This window comes from Acanthochromis polyacanthus, chromosome 13 (genome assembly GCF_021347895.1).
Source record: "Acanthochromis polyacanthus isolate Apoly-LR-REF ecotype Palm Island chromosome 13, KAUST_Apoly_ChrSc, whole genome shotgun sequence".
Lineage (NCBI taxonomy): Eukaryota > Metazoa > Chordata > Actinopteri > Pomacentridae > Acanthochromis > Acanthochromis polyacanthus.
Window position 1 is genome coordinate 26,288,298 of NC_067125.1, and position 25,678 is coordinate 26,313,975.

At 42.8% G+C, this 25,678-nt stretch overlaps 1 protein-coding gene across 1 annotated transcript in view; it reads right to left on the bottom strand.

The window, feature by feature from the left end:
• ryr1b (ryanodine receptor 1b (skeletal)) overlaps positions 1-25,678 on the bottom strand; it is an 83,285-nt gene that overhangs the window by 24,940 nt on the left and 32,667 nt on the right. Inside the window, 73 exon segments of the mRNA XM_051958395.1 lie at positions 745-796; positions 885-991; positions 1,098-1,194; positions 1,302-1,414; positions 1,533-1,667; positions 2,486-2,545; positions 2,864-3,034; positions 4,893-4,985; positions 5,078-5,165; positions 6,014-6,047; positions 6,050-6,125; positions 6,127-6,254; positions 8,364-8,684; positions 8,807-8,933; positions 9,238-9,320; positions 9,412-9,471; positions 9,474-9,519; positions 9,603-9,638; positions 9,640-9,730; positions 9,837-9,897; positions 10,704-10,753; positions 11,032-11,168; positions 11,360-11,401; positions 11,404-11,429; positions 11,523-11,638; positions 11,720-11,840; positions 11,942-11,960; positions 11,962-12,018; positions 12,280-12,356; positions 12,530-12,605; positions 12,607-12,683; positions 12,880-12,955; positions 13,046-13,124; positions 13,554-13,590; positions 13,593-13,716; positions 13,818-13,832; positions 13,834-13,899; positions 13,901-13,963; positions 14,184-14,282; positions 14,539-14,589; positions 14,591-14,764; positions 14,894-15,063; positions 15,157-15,226; positions 15,228-15,278; positions 15,377-15,402; positions 15,405-15,459; positions 15,461-15,488; positions 15,624-15,807; positions 15,885-16,020; positions 16,104-16,204; positions 16,437-16,517; positions 16,520-16,570; positions 16,701-16,783; positions 16,785-16,813; positions 16,982-17,090; positions 17,092-17,165; positions 17,167-17,258; positions 17,373-17,519; positions 17,598-17,631; positions 17,633-17,710; positions 17,889-18,119; positions 18,225-18,273; positions 18,275-18,774; positions 18,853-19,297; positions 21,367-21,541; positions 21,544-21,592; positions 22,031-22,117; positions 22,215-22,377; positions 23,402-23,562; positions 23,693-23,828; positions 24,139-24,485; positions 24,716-24,924; positions 25,047-25,221. Of these exon segments, the coding sequence (XP_051814355.1) occupies positions 745-796; positions 885-991; positions 1,098-1,194; positions 1,302-1,414; positions 1,533-1,667; positions 2,486-2,545; positions 2,864-3,034; positions 4,893-4,985; positions 5,078-5,165; positions 6,014-6,047; positions 6,050-6,125; positions 6,127-6,254; positions 8,364-8,684; positions 8,807-8,933; positions 9,238-9,320; positions 9,412-9,471; positions 9,474-9,519; positions 9,603-9,638; positions 9,640-9,730; positions 9,837-9,897; positions 10,704-10,753; positions 11,032-11,168; positions 11,360-11,401; positions 11,404-11,429; positions 11,523-11,638; positions 11,720-11,840; positions 11,942-11,960; positions 11,962-12,018; positions 12,280-12,356; positions 12,530-12,605; positions 12,607-12,683; positions 12,880-12,955; positions 13,046-13,124; positions 13,554-13,590; positions 13,593-13,716; positions 13,818-13,832; positions 13,834-13,899; positions 13,901-13,963; positions 14,184-14,282; positions 14,539-14,589; positions 14,591-14,764; positions 14,894-15,063; positions 15,157-15,226; positions 15,228-15,278; positions 15,377-15,402; positions 15,405-15,459; positions 15,461-15,488; positions 15,624-15,807; positions 15,885-16,020; positions 16,104-16,204; positions 16,437-16,517; positions 16,520-16,570; positions 16,701-16,783; positions 16,785-16,813; positions 16,982-17,090; positions 17,092-17,165; positions 17,167-17,258; positions 17,373-17,519; positions 17,598-17,631; positions 17,633-17,710; positions 17,889-18,119; positions 18,225-18,273; positions 18,275-18,774; positions 18,853-19,297; positions 21,367-21,541; positions 21,544-21,592; positions 22,031-22,117; positions 22,215-22,377; positions 23,402-23,562; positions 23,693-23,828; positions 24,139-24,485; positions 24,716-24,924; positions 25,047-25,221 (7,887 nt within the window).

Consider the following 25,678-nt stretch of genomic DNA (forward strand, 5'->3'; position numbering starts at 1 on the left):
ACAGCACAAGTATGGTTAATAGTAGATGGAATTTAAAAAAACATATTTTCAGCAGTTTTACATCGTTAGAATGCCATAAATCATAAACACTGACACAGTTTTGATACATACTGAGAAAACGAAAAATTAATTTCTTGGATTATTTCTTTTCCAAAATTTAAAAAAAAATAGAATCAACATTTCCACCATTTTTCCAAGCGTCCATGGTTGCTGCTAACACAAGAAAAGTGGTGCCTCTACATGCTATATATATTTTGTTACATCATTTGTCTGTCTGCTCTGTGTAAACACTGCCTGCAGTTCAGCCAAGTTTAGCCAAAAAGCTGCAGATTTTTTCTTATTTGATTCTTGATTGCAGCTGAGTCACTAACGGCTTTACAGCTTTGTTGAGAAACCCGTTTTTTTTGTGTTTTACAGAATTTGTTTAGAGTAAATGGTTTATTTTTGGCAAGTTTTTAATGAAACATGTAACATAAATGTGCTTAGATTTAGTCACGCTTTCCAACAGAATGGCATGTCACAGGCGAGTAGTTCAAGGCCTATGACTCTTCCTTTTCTCACAGTTTCTGGATTATGAAAAAAGATTTAATTCGATGACTTTTCTAAAAGTAACTTGCTTTTGAAACTAACCACTAGGTTTTGGGATTCAGAGGGTTAAAGAAGTTTTTCTCATGCACAGAACAAACAATCTGACAAAAAAATGTCATGAGAAGATGCTGCTCAGCGACCATCCAGAAGTCTTACCTTTGCCATAATATCAGCATACGACATATAGAGATGGTCAACGTCAAGTTTACTGCAATGAGACGACACAAACAGGAATCAGTGAGTCTCACAGAAACAGGTCAAACAGCTGAGACGCTGAAAAAGCAAGAGACTCTTACGTCTTTTCTGTGAGAGCTGTGCGGCTGAAATGAAGAATCAGCTGGTGAAGGGGGTCAGGCTTCGACTCTGTCTCCTCTTCCTCTTCCTCCTCTTCCTCCATGGCTTTCTAGTTATTGGCGATAAAGTGAATCATGACTAAACATTAATATAAACTGTAGACAATGTGTGCCAATAATAAGCAATGGCATAGGATGAAGGGAGATGTGACTTACTGATAGGTCGTCTATCATCTTGTCTTCAAATGAGTAACCCTCCGTCTCTAACCAGTTGCGCTTGTAGGCATCCAAGAACATGTTGGTCGCTCTGTGCCTGTGACACAAGCAATGACTAAGACTTAGGAAGGGTTCAAATGACTCATGTAAAGTCTTCTGATTATATTAAAGATAATTTTTTATTGGTATGTAGGGAGTCATTACGTGGGGATGTTGTAGAGCGGTGTCATCCTGAAACAGGCCACCACTGCCCTGCGACGCTGTTTAGACAGCAGCTTGTGCCACACCATTTTCTTCGACTTGAAGGGATGCTCAGTCTGAAGCAAACAACACGTTTTTCCTTAGAATATTTCTTGTTTTTTTGCAGAGACTTTTCTCACAAAAACAAAAATATCTGTTTGCAGGCAGAGCTCAGCAGCATGTTTCTATACTCACCACCTCAATGTGGTAAAGGACGGCGGACACTTCTTGGACCCTTTTCACCACCTTCTCAGGATCCTCGGCATCTTCCGCCTTTCCAGACATCTCCTTGTAAAGAGACATCTGCCAGCGCATAGCTGGGTCCTCCACCTGAAATTAAATACATATAATTTATGTAAATACATTCACAAAAGAATGAAAAATGTAAATACATTCACATAAGAGAGAAGCCAGCTGTGCCCAGCACGCGACTGGAAGATGCTGGCAGATGTCGCAAACAGCTGGTGTTCCCCTCTGAGATCGCCACTACCACCTTGAGGCCTGACCTGGTGCTCTGGTCCCCTTCCTTAAAGAAGGTATGCATAGTCGAGCTCACTGTACCCTGGGAGGACTCCATGGAGGAGGCATATGAGCAGAAGCACCTGCGGCATTCTGAGCTGGCCGCAGAAGCTCAACATCGTGGCTGGAATGCAGAAATCCGCCCAGTGGAAGTTGGGTGCAGAGGCTTCGTGGGAACATCTACCATAAAACTTCTGAGGGACCTGGAAGTGAGGGGCCACAGCCAGCGCACAGCTGTCAAAGCTGCGTCAGAGGGAGCTGAAAGAAGCAGCCAGTGGCTCTGGCTGAAGAGGAATGACCTCAGTTGGGCCCCCAAGTAGTGCAACAGGAGGTATGCGGTCAGTCAAAGTGGCTCACGACCAATTGGGCTTGGGACGCAAGCTCAGGACTGATCATCCTGCAGCTGGCCGCCTCTGGAGAGGGTGTATAGTGTTAAAGGCCGAAACACCCTATGACCCAGAGGAACACTACTGATGATGCGTACCCGTAAATTCATTCCTCCTTAAAGTCTATCATCCACCATTCATCGTCAAGTCCAACGATTGCATGTGCTCGCACAAGAATAACAACATTTCATTCTGTGTTTTCTGGAATCTTTAATGTGTATAATAATTAAAAAGTCGTCTCACCTTGCCTTGCAGATGCAGATTGTTGTTTAGGAACTCCCTCACTTCTTCATCTGTGTCTTTCTACAAGGTAAAAATAAGATGTAGAGGACATTTATAATTTGTGGTCATTCCAGATAATCAGAATATTCTGTAGTTTAAATACTGACAAGATATTCAGCTTCTAAATGGATTCTTAATAGAAAAACAAACTTAGCTGGACAACTTACTTTTAGATGTAAAATGACTTAAAAGAGCATTATTTCACATTTTGTATTGAAGAATTACACAAGCATACCATATATTTAAAGTAACTGAGTCAGAAGTCAGTCTCTAAAGTGTCTTTTTCCTGTTATTGGACACGATACATTCAACAAGTGTGCTTCAAACATGTCACAATACCAGTGAGTATCTGATCTTGGCCACATTGATGAGCTCCTGGTCTGCAGGGGAGCACATATTGAGGCCGATGGGAAGCATCTTCTTCAAAGCTGCTACAATAAGGGAGGTCTGCACCGAGTAGCGATCCCCCCGCCGCTTCTTCTTGGTACGCTCCTGCTCTGATCCTCCAGACTGAACAAAGAGACAAAGTTCAAATCGATAGATCACTCAAAAAAAATCAGAAAAGAAAATCCTTTTTTAGAATATTTTTCTGTGGCATCTGAGCATTTTTAGAATATTAAATAAAAGCTAATAAAGTACAACATAACAGGATACAATGACAGATTGCTGGGAACCAACTGCAAAGTAATATTTTATATCACAACATGCTGATAGCATCATCATCATCAGCTGAAAAAAGACAGACCAACAACTCTATCTTCCTGTAAACATCTTTTTGTGTTTCAGGTGCTTCAGCCGCACCAGCTACAGTTGTTATCCACAATGCAGCCTCACTGTTAGTAGTGCAGTGGCAGGACAGGCTGCACCCTGACGGCACACAGAACAGCACCAGTTTATGGGGTCAGCTCCATCGCCCTGGAGCTCTTCTCACACTCTCCTGTCCTGAGGCTGCAAATGCTCATTACTGACTGTTGTCTGGCCTCACAGCACCCTCGCTGCCCTCGGTGTGGATGTGGGCATCGAGAGGCATTGTGACGATCAGGTAACAGAAGCTCACTACAGTAATGTCCATCCGATAGCCGAGGAGAGGAGGTTTCACTTACAGCAATGATGTAGAACATGAATCAAACAGTGATTAGATACTTAATTATTTAACAATTTAATGGTGTCAATGAACATGACATGGAGTCCAGTTAGTAAATATGATGACAGCTATGAGATGAAGCTTGCTTCGGGTTCCCTCCGACAGATCCAGCTAGTGAGATGTGCTGCTGATGACTGAACAAAAATCTAATGGAGACAGCAATGGAGACAGCTTTGTAAGCACAAAGCCAAATGGTGATACTGAAACGAGAAGAGTTCCCCAGCGCAGGAATCTTTGACACAACAACAACAACAAAAAAGAAAAGCTGGAAAAAGTCCAAGCGTCAATGACAAAGTTTCACAGATGCTCCATAACCGTATCCGACAGGGACGATCTAAAGGCAAACCGTTTTATTGATCAAACCAAAACAGGGTGATGGCCCCCGGCTTCAGGAGGGCACCAATTAGAGACGCCACTGCTCAGCCGGGCGCCATGAAACCTCTCAGGCTACTACGATCTACAGAAAAGAGCTTTCATCAAGCCGCTCCAGACCCCTACTCACACATATACAAACACACACATCTAGAACATAAGCGTACACACTCACATTCACCGTCACAAACACATCCCACTCACAGAAAAAACTATAAACAAAAGCACAGCTACATCTACATTATATTCTTCTCCTTTCACCCAGAAATGTGTAGCGACTTCCCTCCTGGTAGTAGCTGTGTGTATGTATGTGTGTGAATATTGGGGTCTGTGTATATATCAGAAGTGCTGTAATCCGTGTGAGAGCTTGATGAAATGCCTTCCCAAACTCAGGGTGCCATGCGATCAGCACAGCGCTCGTGCACAAACACAGTCTAACCTCTCCATCTCCGGCCTAGAGGCCCAGCGTCCAACCCCGACACAGGATATAAGGAGAAAACACAGTTAGCAACACTCCTACCACTGTCCAAAGACTTCATTCTGCCACTAAAAATCACCTGGAAAAGGATGTTAATAGTTGTGTGACAGCCCAACAGTCTAACATTTCTAAAAAGTTATAATTTGAAATGATTATCGTTCACAGATGATCATTTACCTGATGTTCTTACTCATAATGAAAGAGCTGAGAACAGATCAAGAGGAGTTTCCTTTTAAATCTTTCTTCTGCTTGAAATGGGTGGCGTTAGTGAAACACTCATTATTAGAGTTTAGTTTCTTAATGAGTTACACCTGAAGATATGAAGTACAAACATCTAATAGGTTGTTTATTTTCTCCTGCTTGTTCACCCTTACCTTGGTCATCTTGCTCTTACTGTCTGCAGTCAGGAAGGACATGTTGTTGATCTCGTTCATCACCACAAAGTTCTGCTCCTCCCTCTTAAAGTTCTGAAACACACAACATTCATGTCAAGTGGCAAAAGGCAAACAGAAATCACAACAAATAAGATCAGAATAGGCTAAAATAATACAAGACTTACATGAGACTTTGACCAGAAAATGAAGACCTCTCCCACCATCCTGAAAAGTTCCTCTGCATCTGGGTCTGGACAGGTCAGCCACCGGGCCCTGCACAACAAGACAACAATGACAGAACAGATTAACTCCAACAAACACTAGAAATCTGTGTCGAGAGTCAGTTATTTTACTACAACTAACAAAACTGGGTTCATTTTACAGACAGCAAACAAATAACAGCATCCAATGCAAAACTTATCTCCTCACAGTAGAGGCTGCAAAGGCTTTTGCTTGAGAAAATTGGAGTGAAGCGAAGTTTAAACTTACTTAAGAATACCATAGTTTCCTTATTTATTTGCTCTCAATAGTGAAATTTATTTGAAAAAATTCTATTGACATACCTTATTTTGTAAATTCATGCAAAACCAATTGTAAGACTCTCTGCTGATGATATTCAACTCTTCTTTTGAACTGACAGCCAAGAAAAATGCCCTAAAAGATCAATCTTAGAATCTATCTTAACCTATTTTAATGTAATTTGAAGTCTTAAAAAGATACATTACATTGTTTTTAAGATGCACTTGATATTGAAACTTTGATAATAATCTGACCACATACAGAATTTTGTAGATTTACATAGAGCTAATAACACAATATGCTGATGACATTCAAACTCTTCTTTCAAACCCAAACAAAAAGAAACATATTAAAGATCACTCTTAGGATCTATTTAAAGTTCATGTTAATGAGTTTGAAGATAGAGTAAAAATTGGACAAGTATACATGCAAGTATGTCCCTTTAATCACTGGACAAAGGTTAAAAACAACACCACCAAAGATAAGAATTGATTTTAAATACTAGATACAAGATTGGAATGTCCAGCATTAACACAACAGCAAAACAAATATATAAGAAAATACTGCCCAATGTTCATCAAAGCATCTGCAAGTTCCACTACCTGTTGTTGTCCACGTAGCGGATGAGCAAAGGTAGAGAGCGTACAAGTCCCGACACAGCACAGCAAACTCATCTCGAATGGTCCCATTTTCACTGTCCACCTCTGTTTTGGCCCTCCATGCGAAGCTGATCCTCTTCAGCCACCACCTTTCCTGAGCGCTTCTTCAACTTCTCCATGGTGGGGATGAAGTGGGATTTAAGCATCTCTGGTTTGGCCCTGCTGACGATGGGCTGAGCGAACACTAGATACACAAGAAGTAAAAAGAAATGCAAAATATGAGATGTACACCCTGTAGAAATGTAGTTGTGTGCATAAAATAATAACTAGCCAAACTGCAAACAAGTAGAAATCACTGAGAAAGTGTATTTAAGTTGTTTGCATATCCAATTGTACAACATTTACGATTCACAAGCTGTGGGATTAAACATGAAAACTCCAAATATAAGATGGCATGGCAGGTGGAAATGCATTTATCTGCACAAAATAATACCTATACAGATTGCAAAAGAGCAAAAATCACTAGGAAAGTGTATTTGACTTGTTTGTGATCCAACTATACAGCATTTACACACGTGGACAAAATTGTTTGTGGACCACCTCAGTTAAAGAAGGAAGAAACCCACAATTCTCACTGAAATCACTTGAAACTCACAAAAGTAACAATAAATAAAAATTTATTGAAAATTAAATAATCAAAATTAGCCAACTCACTTTTGGAATTGTTGATTAACCTATTATTAAAAAACAAACTAATGAAATAAGGGCTGGACAAAAATGTGGTACCCATAACTTAATATTTTTGCTTGCACACCCTTTTGAGGCAATCACTGCAATTAAACGATTTCTGTATCTTGTCATAGAGCGTTCTGCAGCTGTCAACCAGGGTATTTTGGCCCACTCCTCATGAGCAAACAGCTCCAGTTGTCCTCAGGTTTGATGGGTGTCTTCTCCAAATGGCATGTTTCAGCTCCTTCCACATATGTTCAATCGGATTCAGATCTGGGCTCATAGAAGGCCACTTTAGAATAGTCCAACGCTTTTCTCTCAGCCATTCTTGGGTGTTTTTGGCTGTGTGTTTTGGATCGTTGTCCTGTTGGAAGACCCATGACCTGCGACTGAGACCAAGCTTTCTGACACTAGGCAGCACATTTCTCTCCAGAATGCCTTGATAGTCTTCAGATTTCATCGTACCTTGCACACTTTCAAGACACCCTGTGCCAGATGCAGCAAAGCAGCCCCAAAACATTACTGAGCCTCCTCCATGTTTCACCGTAGGGACAGTGTTCTTTTCTTCGTATGCTTGGTTTTTGAGTCTATGAACATAGAGTTGATGTGCCTTACCAAAAAGCTCCAGTTTGGTCTCATCTGTCCAAAGGACATTCTCCCAGAAGCTTTGTGGCTTGTCAACATGCATTTTTGCAAATTCCAGTCTCGCTTTTTTATGAGTTTTTTCAGCAGTGGTGTCCTCCTTGGTCGTCTCCCATGAAGTCCACTTTGGCTCAAACAACGACGAATGGTGCGATCTGACACTGATGTACCTTGGCCTTGGAGTTCACCTTTAATTTCTTTGGAGGTTGCTCTGGGCTCTTTGGATACAATTCCAACGATTCCGTCTCTTCAATTTGTCATCAATTTTTCCTCTTGCGGCCACGTCCAGGGAGGTTGGCTACTGTCCCGTGGGTCTTGAACTTCTGAATAATATGAGCCCACTGTTGTCACAGGAACTTCAAGCTGTTTAGAGATGGTCTTATAGCCTTTACCTTTAAGATGTTTGTCTATCATTTTTTTTCGGATGTCCTGGGACAATTCTCTCCTTCGCTTTCTGTTGTCCATGTTCAGTGTGGTACACACCTTTTCACCAAACAGCAGGGTGACTACTTGTCTCCCTTTAAATAGGCAGACTGACTGATTATGAGTTTGGAAAACACCTGTGATGTCAATTAAATGACACACCTGAGTTAATCATGTCACTCTGGTCAAATAGTTTTCAATCTTTTATAGAGGGTACATCATTTTTGTCCAGGCCTGTTTCATTAGTTTGTTTTTTTTAAATAATTATGTTAATCAACAATTCAAAAGTAATGGCTGTTTTTGATTATTTAATTTTCAATAAATTTTTATTTATTGTTACTTTTGTGAGTTTCAAGTGATTTCAGTGAGAATTGTGGGTTTTTCCTTCTATTAACTGAGGGGTACCAACAATTTTGTCCACGTGTGTAGGATTCATAAATTATTGGATTAAACATGCAACTAGAAGCAAGTGACTATAGTTTCACAATCACCTTTCACTATAATTGCCAGAAGATTCATCACATCACCTGACAACACCCTTGCTTTTTGCAAAACTGACCTGCTAATCTCTTCATCCAGGAAGCCTCGTCTATACCCAGGTTGTTAACCACGATCTTCATGATGCTACCCAGCAGCTGGTTGAGATGCTCGGAGGTGACGGAGGTGCACAGCTGGCCCTCCAGCTCAGGGAAATTCTCCAGGCCTCTCTCCCACCAGCGTGGCAGGTAGTTACACAACATGGGGAGGGTGATCTCAATCACATGGGGCATTTCTGTGTAGCGGGCCCCAGACTCAGCCAGGTCATGAATCTCCTTCATCAGGACCTCCAGCTCTGGGATGTCGGGGCAAAGCTCCTCTACTTGATTGGGAAGACCCAGAACTGAGGAGGGACAGAACAGGCAGATAAAACAAAACACATTTTAATAATCTGATAAATAAAAAGTCAAATGTATGGGTAATGTTTTGCGGGGGATGAAATCAAAACAAAATGTCAAAACCCACTGGATCTCTCTCTGGGAGTCTTGGTGGTGTAAACAGAAAATGTGTTGAATTCGTTCAGAGCTGGCTCGAGGAAGGCCACCGGCATAGCAGCTGCTAAGTGGGCCAAACACTCGCCAAGAGCCGGTCGCTGTCTGCACAGGAGAAAAATAACACAAAATGTCTGCATATTCAAATAAAAATGAATGCGTAATCAATCTTTCAAAGCATGCGTGTTTTATTATTTTTTTCCAGTTCTGCTTTGACTTTACAATAAAATCTTGCTTTTACTCATGTATTCACTGAGGTCTCTGCTCATTTTCTCTGCAGAAAAATACCACAAATCCTTATAATACGCTACATAAATAAGTAATCATGAATGCAAAATCCAGCATTGAAAGCACAGATACATAAATATTGAAATATTTCCCTGTTTGTCATCACTCTGTACTCACTTCTCTGCATGTGGAGTCTTCACAGTTGCCCAAAGAGTAGATGCTGCACATCAAACGATAGCAGGATATCTGCAAATCATCCACTGAGGATGTGGAGGAAGAAGCACTGCATTAGCTTGGAGTCGGTTGCAGTTAGACAAACTATAAATCAATGGCAAGAAGAACTTCACTCACTCATGACATCATCTCCAAACTGGTGCTGGGCGATGTGGTCAAACAGTGAGGTGAGGACCGCAGCAGGGCGGTGGTGGTGTAGTTGATGTTCTGGGACACACCTTTAACCTACAGACAAAAACACAAATCATATCGGCTCCCAAGAAAATGAGCAAATATCTTCTATGTGCAACAACAGCTCTGCCTCTGACCTGGTTTCGACTGGACACTTTGCCCAGTTTCAGATTCTTCAACCATTTTCTCAATGTCATCTGCAGCGCTCCAAAGAACTGGCGCAGGACCAGCCTTCACGATCTCAGGGCCGATTTCATAACCAGTTCTAAATGAGGACACATAAGGAAAGTCAATACACAATCCATAATCTCAGAGTTTGTTTCTATTTTCTCTCTGTCTGGGAGATGTAGTGTGATTCGGTTGTGAGTTACCTGGCATCCAGTGATCGTGAGAGAATGTGCAGACAGTTTACCACTGCGCTTGCATCCGTTCCTGAAAACAGCACATTATTAGGTGCCTTGTCAGTGCTGTCCTTTGGTAGAAAACACTTTAGCATAAAAGACTGATTTATTCATAATAGGAGTGAGATTTAAAAGGTCTGTATTTAAAAAACAGGAAAACGGGGGTTTACAACTTATAAAGTGTTAGAAAACACTGAGTAAACTCATAATACCACTAAAACCATTCATTTTTGATCACAGATATTGTTAAATACATAGCTGAGATGTCAGGAAATGCTGAACGAAATACTGTTGCATTGTAAACTGGATTCCTTAAACACAATACCACCATTATGCAGTTACCACAAAGTAATGTTGGGAAAGAACTTTCCATTATCTACTGACCACTAGCTAAATATGAGTGATTTGCTATTAAGGCAAATGGTGGTGAAGGGAAGGAAAATGAAAATCTGCTTGCCTCATAAAGCCAGGGTGGAAACGCATCACACAGCTGCAGTTCACTGTTTATCTGTGGACACCTGATACCATTACACACATTCATGCTTTTCACTTTGTGATCTCAGTTGAAGCCTTAAAAGCAAACATTTTTAAATCACGAGAAAACACTAAAGCCAAGCAGAAGCTGAGCTGAAGAGAGAGAAGCATTAGAGAAGAAGATTCAGTAAAGTGGAAAAAAGCAATGACAGGCAAGTGAGAGTACACTTAGAGTGAGTCTGCGGATTAGTATGTAACCAAAAAGGAATCAAAGAAGCAAGTAAGATTTACAGGAAATAAAGAAGTCAGACAGAGGGACAGAGATGGTGACAGGGCGTAACGCCACCATGCAAGTTCCTTTACCAAAAAGAGAAACTCTGTGTCTCACCAAAGCAGCCAACTTACAGAAGATACTGAGGCAGGAGGAAAAAGAGGAAAGAGAGGAGAGGAAGGGAGGATGGTGAAGGGAAACAGGGCAGGAAAATGTTTCAAGTACACAGAAAGCAAAGAGAGGTCAAGGAAATAACAGAATTGCACAATAGGAGAGAGAGATGGAGGGAGGTGGCAGAAGGAGAGGACAGACACTATCACATTGAAGTCCTAAAGCTGAAGGAGGGTACAGGATGAACAGTTCAAATCACATAATTCAGAGAACAACCCAGTCTTTTAGGTAAGCTTTTAATGCACATACCTGGCAATCATCTCCTTCTCCTTATTGGACGAATGCCCTCCACTGCCCAAACCTTAGGCAGGAGTGGGAGGAAGTACAGGCAGTGGTTCTTTGAAGTACTGATTCACCAGCGGCAGGGAGGATCTATAAAAAACAACCTGAGATTAATTATTCATTGCCAAAAACGGCTTCCTACAAAGCACAAAGTCACACCATTAAACAGATTCGGCTTGTTTAAGGTGCAGAGAGAGGACAGATCTTTTTATCAGCACTGACTGTGAGGTGAGATTCTGCTACAACCTTCTCCTGACTCATTGCTAAAACTCAGTGAAGCGTCCAAGGAGCTCACCTTGGCAAAGAATTTGATCTCTTGTTCGTGTGGTGACTTCTCTCCACTCTACCGCTGCTAACTACAGCCTCTGTTTAACAGCACAAAAAAGAAAAAAGAAGAAAAATAAGTCACTCTGCACTGGAATAAATTGCTGAGTCAAAAACATCTCAAACAGCAGTACCGAGATGAGCGATGAACTCCTGAGCGATGTCCATCCATTGAGAAGTTTTCTGGAGAAAGCCGTACGCAAAACGCTTCTCGATGGAGGAAATGTCCTGCTCCATGTCCTTTAGACCCCTGAGTGCGGAAAAAGACGGTGCAAAATGAGAGCAACTGAAAGAGAGAAAAGAACATTAAACAGTGAGATATGCAGCTGACCTCGTCACGGCGTATCCATTCAGCTGGAGGAACTTGAGCAGGTCTGGTTTCTTCTCTGTCTCTGGCCTTCTCTTGGCCGTCAGGGTGTCATAAGGCACAAGCAAAGGATGGGTGCCACCACCTAACAGAAACACGAGTCAGTTTTAGAATCAACAGACTAACCAGCAGCCATTAAAAACTAAGCTACAGTTTAGGTGTGTAACTAATAGAAAGCAGTCTTGCCTTTGGCCTGCAGCTCCAAGCTTCTTCTTCCTGCCCCAGGTGTTGTGATAGTTCTCTGCCAGCTGCTCAGCCATAGACTGCCATAAAGAGGATACTCACATTTATTTGTAAAGCACATTTAATTTATTTATAAAGCACAATTAATATAATGAAAGACAATGACTAAAAGATGAAACTAAAAAAGTTAATAAACAACTTGTTCTTCACGAATCAAACACCTACAAGAAGAAGTTTCTAAAGTCTGAAATCTGTTTCAAAGTTGAACTAACCTGCCCAGTTTCTTACAGATGGCCAAGCAAAACATAACACCTGTAAAATACTGACATAAAGACACATACCTGCAGCTCTCTGCTCAAGGCCATTCCTGCGATGTCTATTGGCTGAGGGTTGTAGCCGTGACTGGGATCATATGTGGCCTAAAAAAAAGGAAAAAAGGAAAAAAAAACAAATGTAGGAGCATAAGCGATCAATCATTTCTTTTTCGGTAAACTTGTGCAAGAACCATCCACTCCAGTATGGCCAGACAGGCAGCCCAGTATTCTTAATTCTCCAGAAAATGTTTTCACTCCTTCCTCTCTCTGGTACCTGAGCGGTTTTGGGAGATCTTTCGGGTGACAGCCTTCTTCTCGACTTCTCCCTCCCCTTCTCTGGCTTTCTCCAGGGTCCCACTCCCACGCCAGCATGGCCTTGATAGATTCTTTGATGGGCCAACGATAGATCTCTTTGTCCTGAGAACAGAAAGAAAATTTAAAACGGCCAGGAAAACTCCAACCCAGAATTACAGGATTAAAGATTTATGTCTTAGAACTGCTAGTTAAGCAGTGCTGGCATCCACATACAAGTACACAGTACGATTATAGTTACAGCTTAGCACTGTAATCTGCATAATTATCAGTATTCTGGGGAGACAAGGATGAAAAATTACCTTTTCAGAGATGTTTTGTACGGCCGAAGCATTGGGTGAGTCTTAGCGTTCTCATCCAACAGCTCTCCGTACGTCCAGTTGTTCTGAATCTGCAAAGAATCGTTACACAGAAAAACATTATTTACTAATAACTAATCATTCAAAATCCAATTTTACATTTTTTTTTAAGAATAACTGACCTTTTCAAAAGCCCATTTGTCATGAGTATGCTCTGCGTACTTGTTGATGAAAGCATCCAGCCTCTCTGGGATGATGGTGCTGCGAAAAGATGAACTTATAAGGAATGCTGCACAGGTTATGATTCCACAAATCTATGAACAAACCTCAACTTTGGAATACACACATTAGCTTCTTTGAACCAGTGAATTAAGTATGAAAATGACACTAATTCTCTGCACTTGGGTCATATGTCCTCTTCACTTTTGCTGCCTTTTTCTTTAAAGCATAGCAGCAGATATTCTTTCACAACAGAACTTTAAGTTATAATAAAGCAATAACAGCTAACTACAAGTACCTATCATAAGCAAGCTGCTTACTGAACAAGTACAAGAGAATTAAAATAGTAAGATAATTGAAATTCAATGTCAAATCAAGAGTTCAAATGAGATTTTTTGTTTTACTGTTGTAAGCTCATAACAAACAAGTATTTAAACTGTAATGTAGTCTTGTTTCTCTCTTCTTCTCACTTTGGTGGTTTCCACTGGTTTGGGATCAAAGTTGCCTCAGCATCCACTGAGGCCTTTTTCTCAGTGTGGGATGAGTAGCTGGCATCCACGTAGTCGGGAGGGATGGCTCCGGCTATCGCACAGAGGCACGGCATGGCGATCTTGAAGAGCTCTGCATCATATTTCTATGGTTGAAATTGACATCAGAGAAGCCAAGTTAGTGATTAAATAAGCTTAAATTTGTAGAAGAGGTATAGTTGAACATCAGGACAATCATCTTCTCAACCTTGTGTGCCAACGATTTCAAAGATTCCCCAGAAGAGCTTTTCGAGAAAGAGTCGCAGCTCCTCCTCAGAGGTCACGCCGAAAGTTCGCCCATCCGTTTGGCAGGCAGTAGTACTTCCAGCAGCGCTCATAGTGGTTGGTCAGCAGCTGGAACGAATAAATCAGACAGTGAAATACAAAGCTTTAAGATGTTAGTGTATATTGGCACTCACAAGTAATCTGGTTGTCCAGTAATGAATACTTTCCAACACTCAATACAGTCTCTGCGAATCTGTGTTTGAACAGGTTTGCTGTATATATATTTCCTACACTCAGTACGATTTACTCTAATTATGAAATGCAATAAAAACAAAACAAATGCAACAGCAGGCAAACCTTAAGAGGGCATCTTGGCGTATTCATTGAGGATGGGTACATCAAATACCAGCCTTCTGAGCAGATGCTGCAGCATAGAAGGTCGAGGTACCTGAGAATGTCACAAAAGCTTAATGAGAAATCTGTTTAAAATGGGCAAAATTATCATTTCTTTTATGGTCATTTAGGATCGTTTTTGAACAGAGTCTGATCAGTTATTTCTTATTAAACAGATAATGTACTTCAAGAAACTTTGTGGTAAATACAAAGCATGAATGAATGCAAATGTAGATTTCTTTGTTGCAACAATTATTCAGCTGCCCAACTTTTGTTTGCATTCTTCTAAACGTGGAGTTTGTCTTTGGTACTGACTTGCAGAGTGACATGAGGCACTCTTCAATAACGTCCCTCTGAGCCTTTGGTGAGGGCTCGGCCGCGGGACAGACGGTAAATGGTGTGGAGCATGGAGTCGATCATGATGGCACGGTGGTCCGTCCCGGCAAACAACGGGGCACACTTGGTGAGCAGAGGCAGAACAGCTGAGCAGAGGTAGCGGTTGAGGGCCAAGGCCATTTCAGTCGTACTGAACGCCACCTGAAATCAAAGATCAACTATTTTTTCTGACTGTAACAGACAGATGCTGTTTCAGTCTTGGAGGGAAACTGCAGGAAATCACATAAAAACTTTCATATTGTGTTTACGCCCGTGTCTTTTCCTCCTCACCGTATCCAGAGAAGCTGCAGCTCTCATGTCAGGCAGGAAGCCGACCTCCAGCACATGAAGCAGGAAGTCCTGGTTATCAATACCGTAGACTCTGTCGAGGAACAGCACCATGGAGGCCTTGTGGTCGGGCACAAAACTGGCTGACATCTTGGGCTCAATAATCTGACTTTCTGTGGTTTGGAGAGAAGAATTTGGACATGCAGGAGGATGCCAAATATTCCCACATTTTGTAAATTTTATAAAGTGCATTTGTTGTATATCACCTTTTCCATAGGCAGGAATCTGCACAGGCAGGCTGATGACCCCCACCAGGTCCTCAATGGGCACCAGAGACCCTCAGGATGGCCCTGATTCTCAGAGCTTCACCTTTGCCTGCTTGGATCAGCTGCAAACATAAAAATATAAGACATGCTGTGTGAGTACTGGTCCACCGTACCTGGGAGGTTTAGGAGGAATCAACATCTTGAAAGCGGCTCTACTCACATGCATCTCAGGGGCACAGCGACCAGCAGATCGATGAGGGCCGAGTAGAAGGACATGATGGCATTTCCCAGATGCACACGGTTTCTCCTCGTGCTGCTCCTCACCACCAAACCTGAGAATCAAGAAGACACCATCATGAAAACGCCTTGAAGTTTACTATATTTGTTGAGTCAAACAGTTGAGTTTCCCAGTTTTCTAACTAAAAGCTCAAAGTGGATTGATCATTGGATGTGGCACCAGCACTCACATGAAGCGTCTGTCTTTTTTGACTGTGGGTCCATCCCTCGCTGGATCCTCTGAGATCTTGATGGCCTCCTCCATGGCAGCCAGCAGGCCGTTGCCACCCTCTCCTCTCAGGGCTGGACCGAAGCACTCGGGCGACGGATGAGCAGACGAACCACAACGTTTGGCGTTCTCCTCCACGCTCTCTCCTGAGGAAAAAAGATGTGCAAATGTTACTGACAGAAACTCACAACTCAAAACCACATATACGACGCTAATAGCTGACCGTTGACAAAGACGGCAAAACGCAGGAAATCCAGATATCTCTCTCCTCCACAGGGGTTCCAGCCAATGTCAGGGTATCCCTTAGACAGAAGCATCGGACACATCTGCAGTCCACAGCCGGCCAAGTATGTCACCACCTACATCACCAGAAAAGAGATGTTATAAGCTGATGGCTACACTGCATCCATGTGGTTTTATTGTCTTAATTTTATGTTTTCACAAACCATTTCCAGAGTCTTGCTCTTAGCAAAGCCAAGGCCAGCTCATTGTTGTCGATGCAGGAGGCCGCAGCCACATCCAGAGGTGTGGACCCACGCATGCCTGCACATGGAGCATGAATATGCAACAATAATAATAATTCAATATCACCTGGACTTATCCAGGGTCACACGCATTAAATTTATCAGATGTTCACCGCTCGTCACAGCAAAACAAATCTTTAGTTTCAGCCTGCTCATACTCAATTAAATACGGAGAAAGACACATTTAACAGTAAAAATGGAAAATAACCAGACAATGCAGACTTACAATAAACAGCACAGAAGGGACTGACCCAAACCGATGCCGCTGTTCTGCAGCAGGTAGCTCAGATGGTCAAACATGGAGCGCTGGTTCTGTCGGCTGATGCGACAGAGTAACACAGGAAACGACAGCAGTTGGTCACCATTTGGGGGAATCGAATCTCCTGCAGACAAAAGAGTAAAAACATTTGTGAGCTAAAACTAACACTGATAAATGTGAGCTGAGGCGAAAACAAACTTCCTGAACGTGAAAGGTAGGCTGACTAAGACGGGTGTCAAAAAACATCACAGTTACCTTGAGTCTCCTCCTCCACCGAGCACATTGACCATCACCTCCATGACAGTCTCATGCATGCCGAGAGCTCTCATCAGATTGGGTGCTGTAGAACACTTTGTTGTTCATGATATCCTGGAAACAATGCAAAAAAACTTGAGAAGTCAGAAGCGGCATGAAATGGCGAAGAGGCTTACAATTTCACAAATAACTATGCGATATATCAAACATCGAATTAACTCACATTTCCTCTGATTATCACAATAAAAGTCACTATAAATGTGCATACTATCCTGCCGATACTGACCCGATGCTCTGGATCATGAGTCGCTCCCTTCAGGGACCCATCTGGACAATGAGCAGCGATCGGATCTGTCCCAAACACTCCAGCAGGTCCATGTGTCCTGAACAGACACGGCGTGATGGCGTTAGGCTTTGGCAGCGCTCGGATCAGCTCGCCAAGTCCGTCGTACTGCCGGTGGAGCAGGGCTGAACATCATACGCACCAGACCGGGGTTCTGGATGAAGGGACTCCTGGCCCAGTGGATCATGGTGTGGGAGATGAGCTCCTGAAGGGTGCCTGGGTGATGAGAACAAAAAGCAAAGAATTTTAACATTTTGACCTGATATGAAATAAATGACATTTAACTATTAATGTCTGTAAATTCCTTTAAATATCTCTGCGTGAGCTTACTGAGTTTTGGTTCTTCCTCGGCCTCTGGCTTCTCCTCCACCTCCTCTTTCTTGCGGATGTTCTTTACCTTGTCCACCAGACTGAGGAGTCGGCCTCTCAGTGACGTGTCCACCTCCTCTTCCTCTGCTTCTTCCTCAATGTGAATGCCTTTGTGTAAAATAGGAATACAGCATTAAATCCTGAAGAGAAGATACGCATACAGAATACACAAAGAGGATTTCTCACCGCAGTGGAGCAGGAGGTCACTGTGAAACTCTCCCCAAGTGGTCTCGCACCTCCTCTGGCACTGGACACTCCTCATCCTCTGGACCATGTTTAAAGTTGGTCAGCAGAAGTACCTTGACGGGTAGACAGACAGAAAACCTCATCAGGTTTGCTATTTGCTTCTTTGTATTTACTAGGACTACTTGAGTCTTTCTACAAAATGGAAGTTGTCTTTTGCAGCTGTTCGTTTCTCCAATCTGGTTTTTAAATCTAGTTATCAGAAGTTTTTGTTAACAAGGTCAAACTGAGAGCTTGCTCTTTTTTGGCATAAAATAATTGGTACCTGGTCTTGCGAGGTGAACGGAACTCGCGGGTCTTGCGTGCAGTCTCGGCAGCCGACATGGTGAAAGCTCTCATTAGCTGGTTGTAGCGAACACGTTGATTGCTCTGAATGTTTTGGACAAACTGATCTGAGTAGGCCACGATCGCCTCCACTCTGTGCCTCAGCTCGCAGTCGCAGAAGTACTGCAAGAGGGTGCACATCTGAAAAGGGAGACAAGATGGGGAAACAGGTTTATGATGCATAATTTGTAAAATACTCGATAAATGAATAAATCTAAGTTTGCAGAGTTTAGATGTGACACTGACTTGCAGTTTGACAGACTCTGGCAGCTTCATCTGGAGTAATCCTTCTTCCAGAACCCTCCTCCTCCTCTTTTGCTTCTGCTTCCACTGCCTCGGCCTCCTTCTCCTCTTCTGCTTTCTCTCCATCCACTTTTCCTCCTTTGGCCTCTCCCTCCTCCTTCTCTCCCTCCTCTCCTTCCTCTTTGGGCTCGGCCTCTTCCTCCTCTGCTTTCTCCAGCTCTTTCAGCTCCTCTTCCTCCTCACCGACCCCTTCGTCTTCCAGCTCAGCTTCCTCCTCTTCCTCGTCCTTCCCTTCCTCACCTTCTCCTCCCTCCTCGGCTTTCTCTCCCTCCCCCTCCTCCTCCTCCTTTCCGCTGAAAACGTTGGGGTCGATCATTTTGAGGATATGCTTGGTGTCGTCGTCGTTGAAGATGCCCATGATGAGCAGCGTACTGATCAGCTTCAGGATGGGGACGAAGTGGAACTCCACGCTGCCTCCTACGGGATCCCTCATGGCCTGGCTACCATCCAGCACAGCCTCCGTTAACATGCTAATCGCCCTGGTTTTCAGCTCCTGCACAAGAAAAATAAAGCATCAGGAATCGGCGACCAAAGTGTTTTGCTCAGATACCACCTGTCTCCTGCTTCTTACCTGTAGAGGGAATATAGGACTGAGTGTGTAGAGATCAGGGTCGGTGCCGACAAAGTTGATGGATGAGAAGTGCAGCTTTGGCCGTAAGCAGGTGGTGAGGCCGACGCCAGGCAGAGAATGAGCCTTCTTTGCATCCGGATAGAGGTGGATACTGAGAGTCTCCTCAGTCATGGGAACGATGAACTCCCTGTTGGTGCCCAGACGCGCCCGTTTGGCCGACTCCAGGTGGATGCTGATGAGCAGGTCGTAGTAGCCGCTGCGGAGAGGTCCCGGAAGGTAGGTGTTCTCGGTGGCGTAGAACAGCTGGGACTCATCCACGTGGCTGCACAACGCGTGAGCCACTCGGTTGTTGCCGAGTGCACACACGGCGCAGTAGAGCATCAGCGTGTGATAGTGGAACTTCATCAGATCCTGACGCTCCGACAGCTCCAAGATGTCAATGCACCTGTAAGAAAGATGCACTAAAGGTCAGTAGTAACTAGGCAAATCCGATGAGCCAATATCACACTCATAATAAACACTTTGCAGGTGATTATATCTGTATGTTTGCGGTCTTTTCCCTAATTGACACTCAAGCTCCAAAAACGCTTTATGTTACAGATCCACATTTCGTAAAGCATGTGATTCACTTTAATTTGTGTTGAATTTTCTTAACAGCAAAAAGACTAGTTTTAAAAACAGGCTGATAAGTACAGAATCAAAATGTCTGATCTTTTACCCCTGACACCTTGTTCTACAGACAAAGAACTTGACAATAACAAAATTATTGTAGTGAAACCCTTCAAAAGGTACATTTAAAAAATTGAGTGAATGACCTGCTGTTAACCACTGATTTCTTTTTTTTAACAAAACTCAATCACTTGTAAGATGCCATGGAAGATGTTAGGTACCAATTACAAACTTGGGGTGCATTCCAATAAGGATCAGATGAAAAAATGTGGGGAAGAACAAGAAATCTAAATCAGGACGGAAGAAAAACTTAAGTGACAATGCTATGAAGATGAAGAAGAAGACGAATTTGAAGAAGAAGAACAAGCAGACGAACAAGAAGACGAAGAGGACAAAGACCACAAAGAAGACGAAGAAGACGACAAAGACGAATAAGAAGACAACAAAGACGAAGAAGAAGACGATTTAACTTTATTGTCATTGCAGAGTAGGCTTGGGCGGTATTGCGGTAATACGGTATACTGTCGGTGTTTAAAAATAGCAGCGGTTTCAGTTCCAATACCGTCATGAAAAAAATGCAATGGTGTGTGGCTCCGTTATGAGAGAGGGAGAGAGAGCAGCACGTGTGTGTGTGTGTGTGTGTGTGTGTGTGTGTGTGTGAGAGGGGGAAAGCGAGATGTTCAAGCGACCCTAAATGCAGCGCGAGCGAGGAAGACGGCAGTAGTCGGTTCAGGGAGGAAGAGAGAAGAGGTGTGTAGCTGCTGGGTTAGCGCGACTGTATGGTTCAGCCGCTGTTAATTTACAATAAAGGCTGTAGTATTCTTCGATAAGGCCGGGCTCCTGTGTCTTTGCCTTCTATGACTGCTGAGGAAGTGAAGGGGTTAACCCCGAAGTAACATCAGTAACTTTGGCCCTGGAGAACTGTCCTCCCCTGTGCTTCCTGACCACGGTCGGGAGCTGAGCAGGAAAGGTTAACATAAGGATTAAATACTAAATAAAAGTCATTTAATGCCTAAAATTGATTCTATGTCCAGTAGCACTTGTGTGGTGGAATTTTCAGTTTGACTTAAACAGTTATGTTTTAGCCTACTTTTTGAGACTTTCCATAAAGTTTATGAACGTGACGTTGTTACGTGACAGCGCGGGGGGTGGGGGGGGGGGGGGGGGTGGTGGCAGATCCCGCACAGAGTGACTTGGTGTCACTAAAGAACACAACTTCAGCAGTTTGGGAGTATTTCGGGTTCCAGGCAAACGAGAAAGGAGAGCCGGTAAATACTGATGAAGCAATTTGTAAATTCTGCAATCAAAAGGTGATCGCGAGAGATGGAAACACCTCTAACCTCAGGACGCATCTCTGAATCAACCACCCACTCACTGCTGCGAGTATTCAATTTCCGAACGTGAAGGCACAAGCCAGTAACAGTAATAGTCACGGTAATACCGTATACTCCAGTAAAATGTGAAGGAAGTTTGACGGTATCAAAATTTGGATACCGCCCAAGCCTATTGCAGAGTACAACAAAAAGCAGTCTTTGCATATCCCAGCTTGTTGGGAGGTTGGGGTCAGGGTCAGTCAGACTACAACATCCCTGGAGTACAGAAACAGGGTCAAGGTCTTTCTCAAGGGTCCAACAGTGGCAGCTTGGCGGCGTTGGGACTTAAACTCCTGACCTTCTGACCAATTTCCCAGAACCTTAACTGCTGAGCTATCCTATTCCCCCAAAGTGCAGTATGTCCTCGTTGTGTGCATGCCACATATGACAGTATGGGCAGCTGCAGTATAGAATAAAAACCACAACAAAGTAAAAACAAGTACTCGAAGTGAAATGCAGCCTTGTTTCTGACCTGTTCTCCTCTGGAATGTGCAGGGCCATCATGATGAGAGGTTCAGTGCACTCCACCATCCAGCCCAACCTCTCACTCACTCTGCCCACCTCCGGGTTGAGGAAGTGGTTGGGCATTCGGCTCCAGATGACCGGAGTCAGCATCTGGACGTCCAGCCTGGGAGGGCACTGGGGACGGGATTCTTACGCTCGCTGCGGAACATGGCCGCTGAGATGGGCATGATGTTCTGATATGGCAGAGACAAATAGGGGACGTTTATAATCCGAGGAAGATAAATCAAGTGCAGTAGTAGCAGTTTTGAAAATGTGAGAAAACGTATGAAAAATTCCTCTTCTTGTGTCTATATGGGCGTTTGCTCTGGCTGGCCTACATTCCCCGTCCCATATCTTTTTCTTTCTATATTCTTTTTCTCTGAATTGTGCCGAGTTTAGTTGAATCAGTTTTATCTGAACATAGATGCCTCGTCACAGATAAGATCAGCAAAGTCTGACTTTAAACATAAGTCGGGAGGAGAATAGCGATGAAGTGCTGGACCTTAACCCATCAAACAGACCACCAACGGGGTTCTGACCCACATTACTGAGCTGGTCTGAACGGAGAATGAGAGCTACTGAGCTTAAAGAATATTTTAAGCAGAGGCAGCTGTATAAAAGTAGCCTCTGACCTTGAGTTTGCCCAGTTCCAGCTGCACCATGTTCTGACTGGAGGGCTGGATGAAGACGGCCGGGAACAGCTTGGTGTTGGGCTCCACCTTAAACGATACACATCAGGTTGTACAGCAACATCCAGATTTAAAGTGAAGTCATACAGATACAAATAGACACATATACTGAGTAGAATCTCCTGACCTGGTAGAAGGTGTTGATCTCCTTTCCGTTGGCTGTGAAGGTCATGAGGCCCGTTGCCAGGTCGACCAGGCAGCCGACTACCATGTCCTCCTGGCTGAAGCGGGTCTGCTGGTTGCTGACCAGGTCTCCTCCCCAAACCATGTAACAGTTACTGTGCTTCATGCTGCAAAGAATCAGCGAACACACAGCCATGTGAAAACTCATCACAAATGAAATCATCTGTTTATATTGCAGCAGAAAAGCTTTGCAGCTGATGCATAAAATTACAAAAATGCAAGACAGAGGAAGATAAATAAATGGAAAATAAACTCATACATATCAAATTATTTTTGCTTTCTCCAATATTACAAGAATTGGATAGTCTGAAGGCAGTTTTTCTAGTCTGTTATGTTTTTTATAGTTATTTACCTTTAAAGGAACGCGTACTGGGTGTTGTCAGCATACCAGTGGAAAGACATGTTGAATTTTTACATAATGTTCAAATAATGAAATTCTATAAATCATGAAATATTTAGTATAACTTTTTGACCATCTCTGATTTGACTGAAACTTTATTGCATTAAACGTGAATATTTATAAAGATATTTGTGAAATATTAGTTTGATATACTTTCTGATACACTTTCCTAGATATGTGTTTTTATTAATTACCTGTGAACCCACTTTCAGCACATTGCAATATCTCAGGAATTATTACAAATAAAAGCCTGAAAGTTTCTGTTTTTTCTCATCATGTCATTGGAGAATCTGCAATATTGGACAGTTAATTCAAATGATGGAAATCTCATGTTTGAGCTCACAATCAAAAAAAATTCTGATTCAGAAGTCAACTAGAGTATTAGACTGAACTAGTTTGCTTAACTTTGGTACCTAGATAACAGGTATGACAAATTCTGCAAAACGAAAATATTGCTAGACAGTGTGATCCAAGTAACTTTGGAGTTTTTAAACTTTTCTCAAAATATAACAAAAAACATAATGGTATGATATGTAGTACTAGTGAACATTTTAGGCTTTTATCTTAAATAGTTTCTGAGATATTGTCATCAAAACATAGCTTCAAATTTCAATATGCAAAAACATGCTGAAAGTGGATTCACAGACATTTTTAAAATAACCCATACATAAACTGAAAGTGTGTCATGGCTCTGGTAAATAAAATACCATTTGCACGTGGAAAGGACTAACCTGTCGTGTATGTTGCCTTTGTCGTCTCCCACGGTGACAGTGACGCTGCGCACCTTGGAGAGGTCAAAGGTCGGATCAAACTGGTGGTAATCAGGAGTCACCCAGCCGACCCAAACACCGGAGGGCTCCTGCCCAGCAAAGATCCTCACAGAGTAGTAATACTGGTAAAAGAAACACAAAGGAACAAAATGAAATGCTTCTCAGCAGAAAACATCTGGATACAACTTCTAAAGCTAATGAAGTCCAAATAAGCAAGATTTTTGTGCCATCATGAGCAGAGAATAATCTCACAGTGGTGGTGCTGAGGATGATCTCGGGATCATCTCTGTCATCAGGAACCACGTCTTCCACCAAACGTGGCACCGTTGGAGGAGCAGGAGGAGGAGCGAGAGGTGTCATGGCTGCCTTCTTGGCTTTGGAGAAGAATCTGTTGCACAGAAAAATGAGAACTTTAGGTTATTTACATAACTTCAGTTCTCGGAGTAATATTATGAAAGAGAACTTCCAGCTTCTTTGCAAACTTGTATAGAACTTAATTGTTGAACAATTTAAACCACAAAATTTAGCATCAATAAAATGCATGTGGCACATTTCTTCAAAAAATATTAAAAATAGGAAAACAAGCCTGTCTATAGCATATACTGGATGGAGAGCTAGAACATTTCTGTAATATTCAACAGCTTTAACACTCTGCAGGCTTTTTCCTCTTCTCCACCAACACAAACTGCCAAACTCACCCTTTCTTCTTCCCCTTTTCTGACATTGAGTCCTTCTCGTTTTCTACAGAGATCTCCTTTGACACTGACGGCTCCTTCTTCTCCTCCTCCTGCTCCTTGCGACTGGCAGACTTCTTCAGAACTTCAAACTCAGAGTCGGGCTCCACCACCACCACCTCCTCCTCGGGTATGGTGAGGGCTCGGGTGAGAGGGGTGGTGCCCGCTGGGATCTTGAAGGTCTCGTGGAACTGGACGGGCATGCTGAGTCTGAGGAACATCATGTCGGTGTTGGCGTTCTGCGACCCAAAGGTCTTATGGGTCAGCTTCAGACAGGGGGCGCTGTCCACGGTCCCATCCACACGGGACAGCTGGCAGACAAAATCTTATCTAATTATCTAACTTTAAAGTTCTACAAGCTTTAGCAAAAGCACAACTAGACATCTTTGTTAGGTTCCTGAAGATGTTTCACCGCTTTTCTAAGAGAAGAAACCTCTTCAAGAACCCAAAGAAATGTTAAATTGCTTTTTCACTGACCTGGATGACTGAGAATCTGCACAGACATCATTTTAAAGTTTGACATGTGCAACTGAGCACGTACCTCAATGTGATTGTGGTCAGTGGGCACAGGCACAAACTGTGGCAAACTTTTACTGAACCACATGGTGATGTCTCGCTTCATGTTGATGGCAAATGGCTCAAATCCTTCCTGCAGGCCACAGATGGCAAAATAGCGCAGGCTGCTGACATTCTGACCAAGGTTAATCCTTCCGACCTGAGACAGGCCCAGAGCACAAACTGGGATAAAACCTGAAGGGTAAAAGCACATGAAAGCAATTGGTAAAAAATATTCAATGATGCCAAACGAATTTAATGCCAAGAGATACTTTCTTTTAGTTGCTGCTACTGATGCTGATCGAACAAAGTCTCACCTTCCCCGACTTCAATGTCTTTGAAAGCCATCTCTGAGCCCGAGTCACTGATCAGCATTTCTCCGTTGAGCGTGAACATGATGTTCATCTCAGTCAGATCAATCATGCAGCCGACGACATCGCCAGACTGCCACTGGCGACCAAAGGGTTCATTGCCAATGTGCCACCTTTGAGCCTACAAAGAGATGCATCAATAAATGAAACAAAACTTCACGTTTAGGAATAGGGTTAGCACAGAGGGATTACAAATAAAGAAATCTTGAATCTACTACGGCTTCTTCTCATCTGGGTGCTGAGTTTTCACTTAATGCCCAGATAGCAAACTATGGGTGAATCAATGTTGAATCTATGTTGAGACCTAACGTCGAAATTATACAGAAAGCGCAAGGTTGATAAAATGTTGAGTCAACGTTTGCTTACATAGATTACATGTTTGCAAACATAGATTCAACATTAATTCAACATTGACCTGTCAAACATTTTAATTAAACCAAAATACAATGTAGATTCAATGGTATCTTTTAAACACAAACTTCAATGTTGACAAAATGTTGTTGAATCAACGTTGATCCAACCATCAGTCTTCAACCATAACCAAAATTCAACCTTCTTAACCCTAATTCAACATTGAT